We start from the raw sequence: 23124 nt of genomic DNA on the forward strand, positions 1-23124 counted from the left end.
TCGTTCTCGTCGTCACTATCATCCACCTCAACATCATGCCCTTCCTCGTCATCATACTTCTGATCTTCATCATCCTCATCATGATCCTCATCATCATCGTCATCATCATCCTCATCCTCATCAACATCCTGATCGTCATCATCATCATCATCATCATCATCATCATCATCATCACCATCATCATCATCATCATCACCATCCCCATCGTCGTCATCATAATCCTCTTCATCCACAACATCATCATCCTCATCCTCATGATCCTCATCCTCATTATCGTCATCCTCATCTCCATCCTCATTATCCTCATGATCCTCATCGTCATCATCATCATCATCATCCACACCATCGTCCTCATCATCATCGTCCTCATCCTTATCATCATCATCCTCATCATTGTCATCGTCATCCTCATCATCCTCATGATCATAAACCTCATCCTCGGCATCCTCATCGTCATCGTCCTCACCATCATCCACATCCACATCTTCCTCTTCCTCATGATCATCATCCTCATCATCCTCATCATCATTTTCCCCATCATCATCCCCATCATCCTCATCGTCAACCTCATCATCCCCATCATCATCATCATGCTCATCCCCATCATCATTCTCGTCATCATCCTCATCCTCCTCATCATCATGCTCGGCATCTTCATCGTCATCATTTTCATCATCATCCTCATCATCATCCGCATCAGCAGCATCAACATCCCCATCATTCCCATCATCATCCTCATTATCATTATCCTCCTCATCATCATCATCCTCATCATCATCATCATCATCATCATCACCATCATCATCATCATCATCACCATCCCCATCGTCGTCATCATAATCCTCTTCATCCACAACATCATCATCCTCATCCTCATGATCCTCATCCTCATTATCGTCATCCTCATCTCCATCCTCATTATCCTCATGATCCTCATCGTCATCATCATCATCATCATCCACACCATCGTCCTCATCATCATCGTCCTCATCCTTATCATCATCATCCTCATCATAGTCATCATCATCATCATCTTCCTCATCCACGTTCTGATCGTCATCATCATCATCGTCATCATCATTATCATACTCATCATCATCCTCATCATCCTGATCATCATCCTCGGCATCCTCATCATCATCGTTCTCATCATCATCCTCATCAGCAACATCAACCTCCTCATCATGCTCATCATCATCATCATCATCATCATCATCATCATCATTATCCTCATCATCATCCTCATCATCGTCCTTATCATCATGATCATCATCCTTATCATCCTTATCGTCATCTTCCTCATCATCTTCATGCGGATCCTCATCATCCTCATCCTCATCATGGTCATCCTTATAGCGATCCTCATTATCGTCATGATCGTCATCGTCATCATCATCAGCATCACCATCATCCTCACCATCCTCCTTATCATCACCGTTCTCATCCTAATCATCATCATCCTCATCGTCATCGTCATCCTCATCATCGTCATCCGCATCTTCCTAATCATCACCCTCATCATCATCCTCATCATGCTCATCATCGTCATCATCATCCTCGTCCTCATCGACATCCTGATCGTCATCATCCTCATCATCCTCATCATCATCATCATCCTCATCATCCTCATCATCATCCTCATCCTCAACCTCGTCATCCTCGTCGTCATCCTCTTCATCCTGCTGTTCATCCCCCTCATCATCATCGTGATCATCATCATGCTCATGATCTTCACCATCATCGTCATCATCCTCATCACCCTCATCATCATCCTCATTATCCTCATCATCCTCCTCGTCATCCTCATCATCCTTATCATGTTCATGCTCGTCATCATCATCCTCATCGCCCTCATCCTGATCATTCTCATTATCATAATCCTCATCATCATAATCCTCATCGTCATCATCCTCATCACCCTCATCATCATCCTCATTATCCTCATCATCCTCCTCGTCATCCTCATCATCCTTATCATGTTCATGCTCGTCATCATATCCTCGTCATTCATCATCATCTTCCTCATCATAATCCTCGTCATGCGCATCCTCATCATGCTCATCCTCATGATCCTCTTTCTCATCCTCATCATCCTCATAATCGTCATCATCATCATCCTCGTCATCGTCATCCTCACCATCATCATCATCCTCATTCTCATCATCCTCATCATCCTTATCTTCCTCGTCGTCATCCTCATAATAATCCTCATCATACTCATCATCATCTTCATCAACATCCTGATCATCATCATCATCCTGATCATCATCATCATCCTCACATCCATCTTCCAAGCATTCTGAAGCCAATCTATGCTGCAAAGCCGTACTATCGAATGGCTTCAACGGATTCGCGGAGGTATTTGGAAAACCGGTATTTGGCTGAGGATTGAATACTTCAATCGCGGAACATATCCTTCACCTTCAACAACGGGTGCTATGTACTACGCATGCCGAATCACTGTCTGAGGCGATGAGTGTTGTTCTCCGCGCCTTCTTCGGAATGCCCGAAACCGCGAGTTTTACGAAGAATGACTTGACAGGATGGTGTGAAAGAGATTACAGAGTTTGGATGCCATTGGTACAGTACGCCTTCCAAGACTGACTGAGGGTTTGGAGGTGTAAGCACCTCAGAATGCTTGCGATAGGCCATCACCTCCTCACTCCTCCCCCTTACCTCCTGCTTCCCCCCCCCCACCCTTTTTGTCTTCTTTTGACTCTCAGGTTTTGAATACAATTAGACGAACTTTGTGGTTGTACGGTAGTGAAGAATCAGTATCAACACTGCTGTTGCTGGCTCTGAGGAAATATGAAGACGACGGTTGCCCTCGCACTTCTGTTGCAGAAGACAGTAGGACATTACCTCCGCCTCGCTTTACAGTTGGTCGTGGTAGAGGGGCTCTCCAGTTTTCTTCTGGCTGCTCCCTTCTGTCCTTTCTGACATGGCGGCACTTTGTGCAGCAGAGTTCCAGAAAATGCAGCCCCCTGGATCATTGGAACACTGAACCCCGTCCACCACGTCAGAGTGGTTGGTCGGGAGAGAGAAAGTTGAAGGCAAAGTCTTTCTGTAGACATATTGGTTGATCATTCGAATTAATGGTGGGGTGAAATGAAGCGTTTGTTACGAATTTGCTGTTTAAATCTCGCACCAGCTTGAAGAGCTCCCAACCAGTTGAGTTCCAGAGGAGCATCTGACTTGTTACCCACAAAGTGCCTCACCACTACTGTCTAATTTATGTGAAGATGCAGTCATTTAATTAAAGTCAAGAACGGGCCTAAAGATGAATAATCTACTGAGCGTTTCTGGTAGCCTTACGAGTAGACGGTAAGCTTCCAAGCATCGCTCAGCTACTTGGGTAAGGGTTTCCATATGAGTCTACCAACTTAGCTGTCTTATTCCTACTTTCTGTTAGTAAAGCAGTCTGCCGACTGATTTAAACTATACGCTGTGGAGATTTCGTTCTGTAAGTGAAGCCAATCTATGCTGCAAAGCCGAGAAGCACTTTACAGCTGTTTCATCCTTATTGGGAATCATCAGCAGTAAGCATCTCACGAAACTCCGAATAGTCTCGAACCCACAACCACCTGACTAGTAGTTTGAACACTTGACCGTTCGGCCATGAGTGATTGATCAGCAGTATGATTAACTCGCACTTAGACAGGATATATCGCCGCTCATCCTTCAATCACGGGATCCACATTACGCAGTTGCCCTGAGCTACCTATAGATTTTTGGTAGTGTGAGGAGATTTGGGATTTGGAAGCCATTGGAAGAATAACCTTCACCCGATGAGTGAAACTTCTGTCTGAGAAGTCGTTGCTCGAGGAGCCAGTCAACTGGTGTGACCGTGTGATGTGGATCCCGTGAGTGAAGGATGAGCGGCGCTATATCCTGTATAAGTGCGAGTTAATCACACTGCTGATCAATCACTCGTGGCCTAACGGTCAAGTGTTCAAACTACTAGCCAGGTGTTTGCGGGTTCGAGACTATTCGGACTTTCGTGAGATGCGTACTGCTGATGATTCCCAATAAGGATGAAACAGCTGTACAGTGCTTCTCGGCTTTTCAGCATAGACTGGCTTCACTTACAGGACGAAATCTCCACAAAAATCCCAAATCTCCTCACACTACGAACGAACTGTACCCTATTGTGCCATCGCAACTGACCGTATGAATGTATACGATGGCATCTGGCACGGATTCATATTTAAGCAGATAGGATGTACAGATCTCGCACTGCCACCCCTGTTAGTGGCAAACATGAAATTCCCTCGTATCAGTGAACAAAATTCTAAAGTATTGTTGGAAGCACTCTATGATGAGGTTGGTAGAACAACTGTGGATGCCAGTTTCTACGGTGTTGATGGTTTCCTGGCACGATGGATCTGATGAATATATGAGTGATTCTCGGACGTCATTTAGCTGTGCCTCAGGGTACATTGCACTATCAGGTACTCTGGCCACCAGTCGACGGTAATTGTGGGTTCTGAATTCGCATCGCCTGTTTAAACTCTCAAGCTTTGTAAAGGTAGTAGGAATGAAAGCTACACGACTGTCCGTATATCGTCTCCTTCGCATGTCTTGTTTTGTTTCTAACCCGAAATAACTGGTTTGTTGAACTAAGCCCTACTGTTTGTTTTTCTATTTCTTAGTTGGTTCACATCCTTCTACATCTCTGGGACATTGGCCGTATCCTTCTTCCTTGTCATGGAGATTATGAATCCTGGTAAGTAAAGTGAACCCATCCACAAGCCAGAAATGCATTTTTTTTGTTAAGCCCGTCTGTTCGTAGTTTGTGCCAAAAAATTAGGGGTGGGGTGCAGAGGCTGCTCGGCCAATCAGCTCACGTGAACGTGGATTACACGTTTCGTGCAGTAACTTGAATAAGTGTCCTACTGTACACACTGGAAGGCTGTTGTAACCGTGTCACATCACCAAAATCGTATTTATTAACTTTTCACATTGATATTTCCAATCCAGGCATTTTTCATTGCTTCCGCCTAACGATTCGCCTTATTCAGACCCTAAACATATAATAAACGGCGGCAAAGACAAAAATGCAGTCGCTTGCGATATCGAGCATAGCAGCTGTGCATCTTGGTGATCTCTGGGCGTTTTGCGACTGCTATTGAATTGAGCCAATGTTTTTACCATTTCGACTTCGAGAGCAGGAAAAATTCAATCCAATCTCACTCCTGTCACGTATGTTCCATTGATTGATCCTTATCATGTACATCAAAGCACCGGGATGCGGTTCGGGTATCTTCTTTAAAAGCGTTCGACCGGTGTGCTTTTGCAGCCACGTTCTTGTTTTCGGTGGCACTGGTTTTCTTACTCCCATGCGAGTGTCCTGTGTGCACCACCAAGCACTGCATCCTAGTGCCTTGTTTTACATGACGAGAACCAACCAACCAATATTTGACAGGAGCGCGAGTGGTTTGGATTATTCCTGATCTTGAACTAATCTTTGCTGGTCTTGGTGATATAATTGATTCACTTGGTGTTGTCTTTCATCGCTAGTTATTCGGTGGACACACATTTCAGTGAGCGATCTAGAAAAGACCCCGGCACGAACTCATGCTACATCGATTCACTTCAACAAGATTGCCGGCCAAGGTGAATAAATGTGACTCAAGTTTGTGGCATTTTCTGAAGGTTCACTCACTCACTTGATGACGCAAGTAGATGTGTTTTGCTTCATACCGCCTATGTCAGATGTGCTGTAGGGCGATACCTCGTGAAAGCACCCAGTAACCTGGTTTGGAAAGACTGGAGGACGTGGTGGTCGCGCTTTAGTATATTCTCACGCCTGCACCTTTAGACTAAATGTTCGTGATATGATACGGTCTCAAGATACCTTCAGTGCAACCGTCACGTGAGGCAACGTCCAGTAAGTTATGTGCTTTTGCGATCATCGATTTTTTATGATTCGCTGCGCTGCCGTCCACACCGAAATGGAGAGAATTCGCCATCCAGCATCCTGGTTTATAGGTCGTTTGGTATAGCCGTGAGAGGCTTACTTGTGGAAGAAATATAATTCCAAATAATAAAAGACCCATTTTACGTCCAGTTATCGTGACTTCCGTCTTGCTTTCTCCGTACTGTGCCAAACCATCTGCACCTTCTAGATCGCAGGTTTTATCTTCACTGTACACCACCGTGTTCCATTCAAAATACCATAAGCTGGGGCCGTCTACTGACTTGGCTCCGCATTTCACGTGTATCCTGCTCAGTCATTGAGATTTTCTAATACTCCTGTGTGTGCAGAGGATATCGATGCACGTGTTGGTCAGCCGAAGTTCTCAAACATAAAATAAAAAGATTGTTTCATAGTCAAGCTACTTGTAATCTGGTTAGTTGTAAACCTCAACAAATTGCGCCTCACATTCCAGGAACGCTTGGTTTCATTGGGGCCCCAGTCAGCAAATTTTTCACAGAACCTTTTGATCTAGTGAATGATGTGGTTTATGCGACGTTTATTCCGAGCTCCCTATAGGGACACAGACTTTCCCTTTCCACCAGACAACCAAGGTTCTCGTGCAGCGCTACAGTCGACGTACACGGACTGTTATGTTCATATCGACATCGTAACTTATCAGTGAGAGCTGCTTACGATCAATATCAGTGACCATGGAGCATCACTGTTTGAATCCACGTTTTTCTAATACACCATCATTATCATCATCATAATCATGGACAGCATGACATCAGTGTTCAACACTAATGCTTCACTGACGTACAACCATGATTTATTTTAAGGCCTGATGGTGAACAAAAAGAATAAAGGTTGACAGGTGCGACCTTACTATAATGATTCCGAGCTGCCCACATCATCAACATCCACTCATGCAATCTGGATGGAAACTGATAACAAGAACGCCAAAGACATCTATTAGCAGCCATATCTTGCGGCGTCTACAACCAGGCGTGGTGTAAATCAAGCTGTCCCCATCCTGGAACGCGACTACCACCGACAGCGCCCAAGCGTTTCGTAATACTTTTCATACTCCTCTGATCCAGACCATAGATTGACCACTTTTCTGCGCCTGCCACTCTGAATTGGACATGGAAAACAGCACTCTCTCCGGCAAACGATGGTTCGGCATGCGCAGTACATGGCCTAACCAATTCAACTTTTGGTGCTGGACACATTCTTCGATAAAAGTCCCCGTTGCATTACCGAAAATTCGCTTTCTTATTGCCTCGTTACAAGTTCTCCGACACCATCCCACATGAATTATGGTTCTGGGGTAATGATTATCGAAGACCTGAAAGCGTCTCAGTTCCACTGCTCCAACAGGCCAAGTCTCACATCCATACAACAAAACAGCCCATACTGGTCGTTGGCTTGTTCGCTGAGCTGGGCAATTCGATTGCAGACGTTTCATTACCAATCGAGGTGACATCATCGGTGCGTTATTGGGGAGCACTACACACCACTACGCTCTCCAATAACGCACTGATGACGTCACCTCGATTGGTGATGAAACGTTTGCAATCAAACTGCCCAGCTCAGCGAAAAAGCCAAGGACCATCTACGCTACCAACAGCCCATACTATAGTTTGATACATACTTCCCTGGATATTCTGTTGTATACCCCTTTGACGCCATAGGTGTCTCGACTTAGCAAACGGGACGCGAAATTTGTAGATTCTTCAGCTGGCCTTATCAGTCACAATACAGTCAGAACTAATACAACTTCCAAGGTGCGTAAAACGCTCCACAACTTTCAGGGCCTCCCCCTGAATCGCAAGTGGCTTGTTCAGTGACTATGTCCAGGGGCATGACCTTACGCTTTGTGAGCGCAAAGTGCATACCAAACGACAGGATGACTTTGGTCAGTTCATTCAAGAATACTTGCGCCTTCTCCTCTTCTTCGAACATGAGAACGATGTCGTCTGCATATTCCAGATCGACAAGGTTTTCATCACAGGCTATTTGAACACCGGGGTTTCGGAGACCTTCCAGCGTTCGTCTCATGATTTCATCAATCACAAATTTAAACCGGAATGGGGAGAGGGAGCATCTCTGACGGATACCACTTTGTGTACGGAGGCTTTTGGAGAGCTTGCCGTGTACTCTCACACGTCTGGAAGTTTGGAATACAAGGAGCCTATTATGTTCACGAACTTCCGGGGCATTCCTTGGTGGGCAAACGTGTCAAGCAGAACAGACCGGTCAACCGAGTCAAAAGCGCCTTGAAAATCCAGGAACACTGAAATTGTGGGTCGCTTATATGCATGACGTTGTTCTAGCACCTGACGAAGTGTGAAGATTTGGTCAACGCAACATCTACAAGGTCGGATTCCCGCTTGCTGCTCTCGAGTTAGTGTCTCACGAGGCACCGTAAGGTGACAAACCACAAGTGACGCCAACAGTCTCTTTACGACCGGGGTTAAGCTTATTCCCCTGTGGTTGCCACACCCACTACGAGCCCCTTTTTTTAAAAATGGGAACTATCGCCGACCCTTCCCGGTTGTTTGGGACAGACTCCTTTTCTCATATGCAAGCAAACAAATCAGACAAGTGCTGACTGCGAAATTCACCCCCATCTTTGGACAGTGCGGTTGGGAGGTCATCCGGACCAGAGAATCGGTGGCGCTTAAGATAACATATGCAGTCATAAACCTCGGAGGCCGTAGGCGGTTCCACGTTCACCGTCCACCGTTCTACGTCACCTGTGGGTTCCAGATAGGTGCCCGCTGGTGGCCATGACAATTGTTCGAAATATTCGGCCCAACGGTTGAGGCGGTCTTCTCTGTTTGAGAAAGTCACTCACAGGTGGTTTCCGAGGCTCCATCGCAGGATCAACGGAAATAATTTTCGGACCTCGCCGGCTTTCTGTGTCCATCACACGTCACGGTGGACTTTTACGCTCTCCTTCACTTGACGTCTGATAATTCGTCGCATTAAGTTATGTTCCGAGTCGGCTGAGATATTTCTCGGAGATTTAAGCAGTGCCACCGTTCGGTCTGATATCCAGTGCTTGGGTGCGCCTGGTGATGCCGTGTCACAGACGGAATTCCCAGCACTATGCAAAGAGGTGGCAATCTCCTCCCGGTATGAGTTCATATCTGATGGTGGAGCATTTGGAAGAGAGTCTAAAAGACGACTCTGATAAGTTCGTCTAACATCCGGATCTACCAGACTTTCACTTGCCCAGCGATTTGTCTGCACCTTACGCGGCCCCGGAAAACGTAGAAAAAAGCGACTCCGGACGAGCGCGTGGTCAGAATCCACAAATCTGTTCCGAAACTACCGGCAGTCAGTTATTGATCCGCGCCATCGGCAACTGATGGCAATGCGGTCGATTTGAGTTTGTGACTGGCCTGCTGTTGGAGTGCACCATGTTGCCAGACGATTTCGGCTATCTCGGTAGTTAGTACTGCATAAAAACAGCCTGCGGTCCGCACACAGCTGAAGCAATCGTTCCCCATTGTCTGTACGTACCGAGTCCAATCCATATCGACCTCCTAATTGAGTCTCAGATACGCTAAGCCTGCCCACGTGTGCATTCAACCAGCAACCTCCACGATGTCTGAGCTTTTAGCTCGCCGCAGCAGGGTATTCATGGCTTTATAAAACCTGTCTTTGACGGCGTCGGAGCTACAGTCGGTTGGGGCCTAAGCGGACATCTATCAACTTCCCGCTTGTGAGAGTCCTTCACAGACGTTGTCAGACGAACCGCGCAGAGGCGACTCTCAATAGGTATCCAGTCAAGCAAGGATCCTTCTGCCCGGTGACTTAGGGCGATACCAACCTTTGCACATCCCGCTGCAGCAGCCTCGGTATCACCAGAGGTGCGCAGCCGGAAGCGAGTGGAGACTGACGGAGCGGTTAGCTCAATCACTGTGCTTGCATTATGAATTCTTGTTTCTGCGACACAGCACACATCAATGCCAAACTAGTCCAGTGTGAGAGCAAGAGCAGCTTGTTGTCCTGCTTGCTTCAGAGTGCGCACATTGAAGGGGGCAGATGGACAGAGTGTCGAGGCTTAAAAATTTATTTTAAGGTACCTGACGATATCGGCGCCATGTGACGAGCAGATGCTGCACACAAAACCTTTGCAAGACGAACGGAGTCATCAGTCCTAATTGCTGAGCTTACGAAATGAGGGTTATTAATGGGGTGGGGAGAGGGGGAAGAAAAAGTATGTGAAAGAGAAAGAAGAGAGGCGTCGGCAGTAGTCTGTTTTCGCTTATCCGCTCTGCTGTGTGCAGCAAGTAAGGCGACTCGGTTGATGGCATCACGAGACGGCAGATGTTGCATGACTTTACTTGTATGTATGCAGTTCATGGGTGTACGTGGGCTGGGATAATGTTAGGGCGCCAACACCTAGCCTTTGGCTCAAACGCCTAACCGCAGGGCAGCGGTATTTAGCGGGAAATGCAAATGTCTTACAATTTCTACGGGACAAGCCGCCACATGTTCCAACCCCAACCTGGAGGACCAGGATACTATGTTCGTCAGACCAACCTGGTATGAGAGACACTGTGAGTGTCGCGGGGACACCCCCAGTATAGCTCAGTGGGTCGATGAGGTGCGCGAACGTCACACCATGGCAATGTCCAGTCTCTTCGTGACGGAAGTCTGAGAATACAAAAAAATGATTATGTTCACAAAATTCCGAGGCATTACTTGATGGGCAAGCTTGTTAACGAGAACAGACCGGTCAACGGGGTTGAATGCGCCTTCAAAATCCAAGAATACCAAAATTGTGAGTCGTGTGTTCGTGAGGCTTGCTACTCTCGAGTCAGTGTTTCACGAGTCACCATAAGGCGGCCGACGATAAGTGACGCCAACAGTCTGGTTACAACCGGGGTTAAGCTGATCCCTCTGTGGTTGCCGCACCCATTACGAGCCCTTTTTTGAAAGTGGGCGCTATACTCTTAGCTTTCTGAGCAGTTCACTATTCCCAAATACAGGTGAACAGATCAGACAGGCGCTGACCCCTTTCTTTCATCTCTCTCTGAACAGTGCGGATGGGAGGTTATCCAGGCCAGAAGCATTTCTCAGAGGTTTAGGCAGCGCCACTTTTCGGTCTGATATTCAGTGCTTTATTTAGCCTAGTTGCACCGTGTCAGAAGCAGACCCGCTCTGCTGTATGTAGCGAGTAGGGCGACCTGGCTGATGGCACAATTAGGCGGCCGACATGGCATGTGTTCATTTGTGTATGTGCAGTTCGTGGTTGTACATGGTATAGGATACTGTCAGGGCGCACACACCTAGACAGGAGGACGATTAGGGTCCTCAACGAAAGCCTTTCGCTCAAAAGCCTGACCGCTGGAAATGCAATTACGTTACCATTTCTATGGAACGCGTCACCACACATGTTCCAACCTCCAACCTGGAGTTCCGGTAGACTGTGTTCGTCAGACACCTAACCATTGACCAATTTTATGTGAGAGTCTCTGCGAGTGCCGCGCGGACACCACCCAATGTAGCTCCATGGATCGCCGAGGTACATAAACCACCACACTACGAGTACACCTCAGAAGTAACCACCGGTTACTTCTGTGAATTGGTTTTAATGACTTTTTAAAACAGTGTTATAGCAGTTCGGTGTGTTTAAAATCAAAACTTAACATAGATTCACTGAACGTTTGCCGCTTGGAAATCTGGATGCTTTACTTATCAGCATTTCGCACATTTTTCCAAAGCTCTTTAAGAAAGTGCTGTATTGCGACTAACACTGAATAACTTGTGTGCATCTTTTATCCGGTACCATAGATCTTTGGGATTCGTCAAGAATGATAATTCAAAAGCATAAATTGGATGACACGGCTTCAATGAGATCATGGTATAAAGTACACAGGTTATTGTCGGCGTCACTTGCTTCGTTAAGTGCTCTGTGTACTATACTGCTCTGTATTGTGTACATTTTTGGCGCATGGGATGAACTTCCGGGCCTCATTAACACAATTATCATCACCGTAAACGTCAATGCACCTGTAGACTTACTGCTAGCAGCTGGAAGGATAAACAAACAGGAATTCGCGCTTGAAGGCACAGGTGGTCAAAAACGAGTTTATCGAAGTATGCTTCTAGGTTAAATAAAACTTACAGGATTGTCGCTGTTATCTGCTAACTAGGGACAAGAACGCTTGCTAAAACCGTTAGAATTCTTCTGGCCTTGTTTGGGTATGCTTCTAGCTTCAGAACACCATCTTACTTCAGTTGGTCCTTCGTCCATGCTGTGGCCCACGGCAACTATTTCACCGACATCTCGGTAAACTTCCCGTAAATTTCTGCATTGGGAGGTGAGCACTAGCTTCTATCATTCATCTAACTGTATTTGTTTAGCTGCATCCATCCCCCGTTTTTATTATGCCATTTGGTATTTCGTTTGGCAGTTTTTCTGTCACTCTACTTTCGTCTTCTGTTACTTTTTTAGTGCCTCATCCAACGGTGCTTTGTGCTTTGACCTTGCTTCTAACACACTTGGTACGCCGTTTGTATGAATCTAAATGCATATCGGTCTACGGGCGCAGCCGTATGTCATTTACCCATCTTATTTTGGGTATTTCATTCTATTTGGTCGTACCAGCAGCTATCTATGCTTCACGTACATCCGCATGTAAGTGCTCTAATATCTGCAGTCACTGTTGTTTCTTCTTGTTTGACGTGCCCATATACGTGGTACGTAGTATGCTACTGGCTGTTTTTAGCCCGCAATCCCATCAAGAGCTTCAGAAAAGCTGTTTGCATGTTCAGTAGCCTTCCACAGCCTTCTGTCTACTCCTGAACCTGCGCAAAAGAAATAACAAACCTCACACCCTCGGATAACAAATTACTTCTGTACTTCACCAAGTAAATTAGCAAACACTGTTTTAAATACTCGGTGTCTCCTCTCAGGTTTTGAAACACCATCAACAACCATAAGTGTGTGCGCCAGTAAATTCGCTAGTAGTCGTTAAAGGAGGAAAACGGGTGTTCTATTTTTCTTACGCGCTCTCTCTGTTCGGAAGAGATTTAACACTGGGTGAAGGGAAGAAGGCCTTCGCTGCGGAATTATTTATTAGATCATGTCAACTTAGCAGTTACAGACTATTGGACAGGGAAACAAAACTCTCATATGCATCTTGTTTACAAAAACCGAATATCCATCTTCTCTTTGAACGCGTCTTTCTGAACTTTCCTCGATATTCATTGACTGTTGCTCAAATCCAAGCAAATGCTACAAAGCGACTCCACAAATTCCTAAATAGATATCCATTTTCAAGGGACGCAAAGCGAATTAGCAAGACGAAAACAACTACTCGCATGCTCCCATCAGTAGTATCACCGGCACGTGGGTAGTGACCACTGTTGAACACTTATGTGAACATTTTGGAAAGCGTTCTTCTTGGAACTTTCGCCCCTTATGGTAAATACCACTTATCTCCTGCAGTGAGTTTAAACAGGATGGGATGTCTATTCCAACTCTCACACTGGAACCAGCACTGTACTTTCTTTTCCAGCTGCCTCCTTTGTCGAAGCCCATTAACCACACTGTGCTTTATCCGTAATATGTGAGGACTTAGTGGTCATTGTTTCAGCCAGTAATTACACGACTGATTCCTAATCGGGCGGGGCGTAGAATTCCCCCAGGGGGGGTCCCAGGTATTCAATATGGGGATGGAGATACTATCTGGCGAAATCGTAGCTGATTAGCCACTCATGACCGAACGCTGTTTTCTGGAACTACCAGCTGGGAGATTGCGAGCTCGAAAATTCCCTGAGATTCGTGAGAAGTGCGTTGCTGAAAGGGTTAAAGGAGGAAAGCTGTTCGCCGCGAAGTAATTTGTTTATTAGCAAATACCGCCTAAGCAGTTACAAGCTATTGAGCAGGAAAGTAAGCGTCCCCAATCCACATATTTTTTAAAAACTGAACAATTTCAAGCTCTTCTGGAACTTTTATGGATACTCATAGACTATTACACAATTGTAAACGATAATGTAATGCATTTTCATAAGTTCCGTAGTAAGCTTCACCTTCCGTTAGACACGGGGTGGAGATTCAACCACAGACTACTCGCATGCCTCATCCGTAGTTTACGCCATTACAGGGGTAATATGGCTGTACAGTTCTTCATGGCCTGTCGCAGATTGACTTCTGGTGATGGGTCCGAATTACGTAACGCTGGGATTAATTGACATTTCTCGCATTTAACATAGCTGTTCTTGTTTAGTCAGGACACGTCGGCTCTGCAAGTTATCACAACCAGTTTGAGATGAATCAGCGAGGATTTACAGGGATGAAAGGTCGAAATATTGCAAAAATAAATGGTTGGGCTTCATTAGCCTGGAGCAATAATCTATTTCACTTTTCTCAGTTTCGCACATGAGGACCAGATACGTGTACCGAGCCAAGAAGTTCAGTCAAAACAACTAAATAAGTCATAACAGTTCTGTATCGGGCGTGGTGTCCCTATCTGCCTCTATTATTAGGGCTTCTCAGGGGCGTATATCCTTGGCCGTACCGGGCACTGAACTTGCGAGGTGACCATGTCACCACGAAACCACCAACGCCTGTGGACGTACCTGCACGTCACACTTGAACTGGCGTAGGTGTTCCCGTTTTAGCGATGTGATTGGTTTTCAAATCGCCTGGAGCGGCGACCCTGTATTTATCCTGATTGGGTCGATGGATAACGTGGAGTGTGCGGGACACTATCATCATACCGGACCATCAGGTTTGGTCGAAGATCAAATGTGGGTGAATACTCCCGGCGTGTTGCTTGTTGAACCCTGTGCATACCTTGCTCTTGCCACATTACACAAGTTTTATATGCATCATCCATTTTGTTCCTTACCATTTGACACTTGAATGCACTTTTTCTTGGGCCTATTGCGCATACTGTCAAGATTTTTCTTAGTAGGTTCGTTGTAGATAAACCCACATGTCATCCTTGATTAATAATGTTAATCGTTCCCGTGACGATTACTTTGCTGTTTGCGGGATCTCCGGAAAAAAATCAACGCTCATACAACCTTGGTCAGGAGTCGTGCACTCGTTGCTCAAGATGATGCTAGCGGAAAACGGAGAATGCTCGCTTTTGGCAGATTACGATAGTAAATTATCGATGCCAGAGCAGACGCTGCATAAGCATTTTTAGCATCAGAAATTTGGAAGCGTGCCAACAACAGTCAATGGAAGAGCTACTTGGTAAGAAGATAATCGTCTTCAATCGTATACTAGTGGCACAGTGGTCCTCGCTGACAGGTTACTTCTGTATTATTCATTTCTTTTTGGTGACGTATGTTTTCATTTATAAAATTAAAAACCTCGGTCCTTGAAATACAATCCCTCTCTCAAAGTAGTTGATGTGTGTGTTGTTGTTCCTGCGTGACAGACCGGTCGAAATAAGAAGACTCTCCGGCAGACCCCGCCAATGTCGTAAATTCCCCCGACGTTTTTGTCATGTTAGTCAGGGATTACACGGGAAATGGTTTGATGGACAATTCCCTATGCTAATCTAAGTACCCGATTTTAGCTAGGTCAACAGCCCACTATAGTTTGAAAGTGGATTGATAAACTTACTTTTTTCACCTCCCTCTTTTGTACGTGGCCTAGTGAATTGTTCGGAGGGCACTTCACACACCAGCTACATCGCACCCGACTTTGTTATTTTGAGGAGGGGCTGGTGGACCATAGGCTTGTTATGAGTCAGACTCAGATAATGACGCGATTTTCCAACAATAGGAACGTCTCCCGATTTAATTCGGAGACCCTATATTGCCTGCGCCAACACTCAAGTATTTCTTTTTTCATTCCTGTTTCCGCATTTTATCCAAGAGCAGTGCCTGTCTTGTCTGTGAACGTGGTAAGTAGGGGCGAAATGGCCTAGCGGTTAGAGGGCGAATTTACTGACCGGAAGGTACATGGTTCGAGCCCGACCTCTGTCTCCCGACTAACCTTGTCTAGGCTTGGGCAGTATCCCAGCCCTCGTGCATCCTTTGGGTGGCATGGCAACTAGGCACACAAAGGGTGTTACAGCTTACTGATTATATTATTATCGCGGTTCACCATTCATTTCACTGCCGTATATTATGTTAAGTGGTAATTGCAGGATATCAATCATTTACTAGTAGCACTGTGGTTCACCGGGGCATGTCTCAGTGAGTGACATTCGCATGGCCAGTGTTTTGGTGGATTGCGCCTTTATAATAGTGTCCACTAATATTCTGATCAGTAAGTCCGTGCTATCAAGTATCATTTGCATCGTGTCGTGCAGGAAGTCAGATCACCAGTTCCCGTTTGTGTGATGTGTTGATTACGTCTGTGTCTTCTCCTTTCTTAGCAAATCGTTCGCCTTTTTCACTTGGCATGTTCGCGCTGGAAATTTCGATTTTACAGTATTCCCAACATTTGACTCTCAAGCAACTAGCCCTGCTACGTCGCCCAGTCATGGAACCAAAAGGCAGGTGACATTTGTGGGTATTTCGGTCAAAGAAACCGAACCCCTGTTTTTCTTTTTACTATGTATTTTACTTCCAATTTACTCACCCACCTAATTGTCAATGCTATATCGATGCAACTAACGGCATTTCGGCGTCAGGCACAACTACCTTTTGCAATCTTTCGCCACTATAACTTTTGAGCGCCTCAAGCCACGTTCGGCACTTTTGCGCAGCTGTTTCCCGTTTTAAACTCTTGTTGGTAAAAAAAATTTCTGGAGATAGACTATTGCAACAGAATACGATAAAAAATTGGTCTCTAGTGAATTAGGCGCTATGCGCTCTTTGCCAGTTTTCAGATCCAACCGATTCATTTCACAAATGACTGGGAGCTCTACAGGGCAAGGTATGTAACTGATTCCAGTGACACTTAGCTCACTGTCGCTTTTTGGTAGACCGTTCTCTATTTCTGACTGTTCATGGGGCTACCGGTGCACGGTTCTTATAGGGATAATTCGTCCCTCTTTGATAATACTAGAAGAAAATTGTTTCCAAATCTGCCAAATTTTCTTCGAGAAGCTGCAAAAATTCTGATCGCGAATTCTAAACGGGGGAAAATGAACTGTTTGCAAAGCGCATATTTAGCTCTACAGAATGCGCTTCCTGGTTTCTTTGCAGATCAAAGGTAATATCAATAAACGCGGTCATAAACTCTGATCAGCAGTAATAATTTTGTAAAACCTCCGATCCGGAGAATTGCTCGATAATAAAGCGTTGATATTGAATGACCGCTGTAAATCCGGTGCATTTTTAACTATTCTGCTTTACTGGCCGACAACACAACTAATCAAAATATTGCCGCTGAAGCATATTGTGAATAGGCGGTCATGAACTGGAAACTTAGCACAGGATTTAGTTTTCGAATGAAGCCTTCACAAAGGAGACCCACTTTATGGAGTAAACCTCGCGCAGTGTAGTGTTCGACAGAGTGAACGCATGCCAGTAGTGCCTTTTATAGAAATTCTGGTCAGCTGTATCGCTCAAGCCGGTCATATCAACCATATTATTCAGTCCATCACAGTAAACCGGTGTTATACTGTATCTGTTATAACCACTTATTAACTGGCTTGAATCCTTCAGTATCCTGCATTCGTTACCTACATCAGGCTTATCAGTTCGTAGAGTCCACATGATCTGTTGCCCATCATCGTGGTAATAGGTACGCGATAATATGGGTCTGGTTTTCCGGCGGTTCTACCACTACGCATTCTACTGTCTGTCTTCTAGCAACAATCATAATTGGACGCTGGGAGTTTACACCATTTCATGCCCAAGTGAAATAACTTCAAGTCCAGGAATAATCACAGTGAAGCTAATCGTACTGGTATTACGCATTTTTTAGTGATTCGTCGTGTAAAGCAAACTACTGGGATGAGATTCGAATTTCCCCTTTCCGGACATGAAACACAGTGCACGTGGAGTACAGAAACCAGTGGGGCCAAGAGCCAAGAGAGCTGCACGATCACGTCGGTTGAACCGTAGTGGCTTAAGGCAGCTGAGTAGTGCTTAGGTTTCGGTCAACGGTTAAGAATGTTTACCGGATGTCTGTCCTAGACTGAACAAAGCAAGAATCACGTACTTGCCAAGAGATGCCACGTACATTGTGGAACCAAAAGCTGCTGTATCTATGTATTGCTGGGATGTGCTCACTTTCCAAGTGGTCCAAAAAGGTTGCTCGTCCTTCTCAACGGAGACTGGTTGGAGCCAATCTAAAAGGACAGCGTTGAGTGTGTTCAGTGAGCTGGAAAATGTTTGAAACCTATTGAACAGTTTTTTGCCTCATAGAGGCTTGATAAACAAACCAGGTAAACATTCCTAGCTCACGACCGACCTTTGAGTACCATTCAACCGCGTCAAGCCAACGCATTCGAGTGGTTGTACAGCTGTCTTGGTTTTTGGTTTCATGCTAATGTCCTACGCTCGAAAGGATATTTGAAACTCAAACAGTGATTCGTTTTACACGACGAGAACCAAACAATCAACCGTGCATCACAGCAGCACGATGGAACTCTAGTTTTGAAGCGATTAGTCTTGATTGTGATATGATTATCCCTGTTCTCGGAGTTGACAAGCTCTAACAGAGCGAAACTCGAGTCCAGTACCTTCCCTCCTTCGTTTGGACTTACCAGAATGATTGTGCCAGGACAGGAGAAGCATTGAGACAGTAATGTGAATATAAGGAATAAGTAGTCAATAAGTTTTCTACAACAGTCAGTTATATTACGATTATTAATTTTCGAATCGGTGTACCAAGGGAGGTGGATGAACTCAAATTGCACTTACCAAGTTGTACCAATGGGTTTCCGTGTTTGCTTTGTTCAGCTAATTTAATAATCTGCGTGTTAGCTTGTGTGCCAAACCCGCCTCATCCACCTGGGGCTCTCTTGGCGGGTGATTTTGTCTGACTTAGTCTGCTCAAACTTAGACTGCCTCCGTTCCTTTTTACTTGTCATCTTACAGTTGGTGTCACTTGCTCTTAATTAATCGGCTGATTTATTATGCGTACATTTGTTAGGCCGATATGACTACTACTTTCCAACCAGTTATGAGCAAAATGTCTCTGAATCGACCTCACGTATATGGTTCTTAACGAATTGTTTTCTGTGTGTTTTATAAAGGCGGCATAATTTCACTGTCATGCTTCAACACTGTTACGAGGGTAACGATTTTTTCACTTGCGTACACTTAATACTACTTCTGTCTTGGATGGTATTATTAACACGCCCATGTTTCAACTCCCGTACATCTTTATAACCCCTCAGCTTTAGCTCAACCCGTTGCGGATCAGTATTTCGAACCACGCGGAAGAATGTTCAAGCATATCGTCTGCCCTCATTTCCTATTCGAAATGGCCATGTATTTATCTTTGCACCTTCTATTGTGCACTTCCTGGATACCTTTCTCGCATATGGTCATTTTCGTTTTAGTCAATCAGTCGTGCAGTGCGTGGTTGAGCTATCATTGGTACCTCGAACGCTTTCCCAAATGGACTTCCAACCGGTATGTCCTTATTCCATATATCTGGTGACACCTTTCCTCGCACTTCCCGTACCCAGTGTTCCCGATTTTTTCTCCGGACCGTTGTTTAGCCGTTCCTAAACGGGCTTTTTCGTTGCTACTTTGTTAGGATGATGTTTCTTGTTTGTGGCGAACTGCTATGTACACTTTTTGTATCCAATCATGTTTGCATTAATCCTTCCTTACGCTTTCCTTGTGTTTTTCCCGGAGGTTTGTCACCTCATACGTGTCACCCGTACATGATTTCGAATAGCTTTGATTTCCCCTTCCTTCACTGCAATTTCTCCAGAAAAAATCACTGTGGGAAACTGACAGAATTTCGACGTACGTACCGGTGATAATTTCTGCCCAGCTTGATGCTCATTAAGTGTGCAATTTCACGACTGGAATACGATAAAACCCAACCGCGCACTGTACATCTGTTTCATCCTTGTTAGAAATCATCAGCACTGTGCATCTCACAAATGTCGGTGTCGAACCCGCAACCGTCTCTCCAGTGATTGGACATCTAACCATTTGGCCACTGGCGGTTGATCAACAATATGATTAACTCTTACTTAGACAGGACATAGGGCCATTCATCCTTTAATTACGGAAACCACTTCACGTGACCACTTATTGACTCCTCGATTAACGACTTCTCAGAAGAAACTTGCACTCATCCTGTGAAATTATTTTTCCTTTGAGCTGAATACGCGGGGATTTGGTTGGTGAGGCTCCCGATACGGAATTTTGAGTGACGCTTGGGTTTGACAATCCCGAATATCACAGGAAGGATTGGGTTCGAGATTTTATGGCATTATTTACACTAGTGTAAACAAATTTACATACAACAAACCTCAACTGTCCACGTTCGTTGCATCAACAAGTGCTGAATTCGGTCACTGACCGTGTCAACGTCCGCACACCGAACAACGGCGAGCGGAGTGTTGTAGTGTAGGTCGCGGTCATCTATTCTGAGGATGGTCTGTCAGTGATTGCACCGATCACACGGAATTCATGAGAAAACAAGTCAAGACAAGCTCAGCAAACGGGATACGAACCCGCATGGGTAAGTAGGTCAGCTACGCATATTCGCACGCAGGCAGGCCCTAATACAGTGTCGGGCGGGACGATCTTTGCGGCAAGGTGAGTGGTGGGTACAGATCAGCTAAACGAATGCAGATCCAAAGTCCAGTGGCGGAGTAAGCAAATGAATGGGGAATTTTCCTGGAGTCAATTTAGATTAACTGGAGATTTCGTCCTGGCTTAACCTGTACGTTTTGCTGCGATGCCACTGAATCTCAGAAGTTGGTTTGTTTTGGCCTTTAGCAACTACTGCGCTTTCCTTACGATGGTATAGATGAGAAAAATGGACAGTCACTTCCCGAATACTGTGGTGTAGCAATGAATGGAGTGAGATGCTGATTTGATGTTAGATTGCTCTGCTGTGCGGATTATGCAGAACTATGGTACACGCGGTAGACGACGGCGGTCCGGTTCAGCTGTGCAGTTACCTTTATTTGGTTCCCAGCCGATGAGTGGAACGGGTACAGCACAAACACGTATTTTTGTAGGATTTCGCCCTGTAAGTGAAGCCAATCTATGCTGAAAAGCCTAGAAGCACTGCTTCTCACACACAGTGCTGCTTCTCACAGTGCTTCTCGGCTTTTCAGCATAGATTGGCTGCACTTACAGGACGAAATCCCACAAAAATCTCAAAATCTCCTCACCTACCAACAACAAACACGTATCTGTGGCAATGGCCTGATCAGTTCAGTTTAGGATGCTGATCGAATCAGGGATTGCATGCTACTCTGTTGTATTGGTTGTCGGGATAGCTTCGTGATGGAAATAATGGCTTTACTTCGCAGTCGCCGCTGTGGTGTATCAGCTTGTCACCTTGAATGTGTGGCGTCTAGACGGCTGTTCGCAGAGAGTCACAGCGGTTATCGCAACCTAATTTATGGGTTCATATGCATTTTTAACTCTACCTCCACCCAACGATAAAAATGCATCGCATCGTAATCGACATGATGACCATACTAACTTATCAAACGTATTGTGAGATTACCCGTTCATTTCCTGCACCTTCATTTTCACAGTGATCGTAATCGGCTTTCGTATTCCCACTGAAGAAATGTAGAAAATAGGAGGCATGAATGGTGGATAACTGTTATAAGCTTGTTACAAGAAAATGGTTATCCTCGAATCACTTTCCTAATAATTCAGCTTGTTCCGCCGTACTACTCTGCAGGATCTGTCCAACTTCCGTTAATTACCTTCCCATTTGAGGATACATGTGGGCGCAGTTATGGGTTAATACCGTTGCTGTCCCTCCCTTAAGTCGCAGTAACTCGCCTCCTGGTGCATTTTGTTCCCATCTATTTAGCTCTTGAAGTTTTCATGTGCCGGTATTTAGGTTGTCTTTTGAGGTATGATTACCACTGCGCGTAAGTGGTTGCTTAGACCTAAATTTCTGTCCTTAAGAACTGATGCTCACTAGCTTGTTCTCTCCCCAGGGTCACCAATCATAGGTATTAATTAACAGGTCCTATCTACCCCAAGCTTCATTTCTTTCTAAGCTAGCGAGAGGCTCCATGCAACTGTTACAAAGGACACCTATATACGATGTGTTAAAGAACACACAACCCCATCTTTTAGATTATTTGGTGACTAAGGTCAGAGGAAGAAATCTTCAAAATCTGAATACTAATTTATTCCTTGAATCTTACCGGTCCATCAGAAACCCATGTTGATTGATCATGCACAAACTGTGAAGTAAATCAAGTCAAGGGCTAACTTCTAAATTCATATAGCTAAGCCTCGGTTTGGTTTGTATGCTTTCAATTATGGCACGGGACCGGTTGAAATGTGTACTCAACGAATGCATAAAAATGCCTCATTTAAAAATCCACTGCGGTGGGGAGGACATGCGTTCATCGTTTACTCCCTTTCACACGGATAATCTTATTGCACCGGTACAAATCAGGTTGTAAAACCACAACAGAAATACAAATCAGCCTTTTGTTCGGCTCTAGTTTTTTTTTCAGTTTATGTGTACGGTTCTATGATCGTGACCCTTCAATGGTCAGGTCATTATTAAATACCCTCATTTATATCAAGACCGTTTGTGCATTGATGAGTGTCAACCAAATGACACGGTTTGTCATTAGTTTCAATATGCTTTTAACCTACAAGAGGGCGACATGCCTCAGTGGTTGGACCGCGGATTTACCGACCGGAAGGTTCTTAGTTCGAACCCGACCTGTGCTTCTCGTCTTATTCTGTCTAGGCTTGGGAAACCTGACAGTATCCCGGCTCTGGTGCTTCATCCTGGTGGCAAGGCAGTCAGACACCGGAAGGGTGCTACAACTGAACAACTTTCACCTAGGAGCCTCTCTACTTTGGTTTTTTTTTTTAACGTACCTTTGACCCATAATCCTGACTAATGAAGCTAACGCTCCTCAAACAGCCAACCAGTTTCATTGGAGCTGACATAAATCTTCTTGTATCTTGCCCCTAATGCAATTGCTCAGTGTAGATAATTCTAGAGATAGGATTTTACTCACACAGGTTTCAGCAAGCACCGTTCTGTATACTTTGGAAATATCCGCACCATAAAGTTAGCGAGTCACTGTGATCAGTTGATTCGGTGTACTGCCTTGTCATGGATTTAGTCAGGC

At 45.1% G+C, this 23124-nt stretch overlaps 2 protein-coding genes across 2 annotated transcripts in view; one reads left to right on the plus strand and one right to left on the minus strand.

Moving 5' to 3' along the window:
• Positions 1-20114, plus strand: part of T265_11435 (hypothetical protein) — a gene marked incomplete at both ends in the record, with an annotated part of 26524 nt that extends 6410 nt beyond the window's left edge. The window contains 3 exons of the mRNA XM_009178090.1: positions 4653-4726; positions 12396-12578; positions 19204-20114. Of these exons, the coding sequence (XP_009176354.1) occupies positions 4653-4726; positions 12396-12578; positions 19204-19469 (523 nt within the window). The remainder of the gene's footprint in view (positions 1-4652; positions 4727-12395; positions 12579-19203) is intronic.
• On the minus strand, positions 15828-22773 carry T265_11434 (hypothetical protein; the record flags this gene model as incomplete). The annotated part of the gene is made up of 3 exons (XM_009178091.1): positions 15828-15956; positions 21513-21570; positions 22637-22773. The coding sequence occupies 3 exons, from the start codon at positions 22771-22773 to the stop codon at positions 15828-15830; spliced, it is 324 nt and encodes a 107-aa protein (XP_009176355.1).
• Between the last annotated feature and the right edge of the window lie 351 nt (positions 22774-23124).

The sequence above is a fragment of the Opisthorchis viverrini genome (genome assembly GCF_000715545.1).
Source record: "Opisthorchis viverrini unplaced genomic scaffold opera_v5_496, whole genome shotgun sequence".
Taxonomy (NCBI): Eukaryota; Metazoa; Platyhelminthes; class Trematoda; order Opisthorchiida; family Opisthorchiidae; genus Opisthorchis; species Opisthorchis viverrini.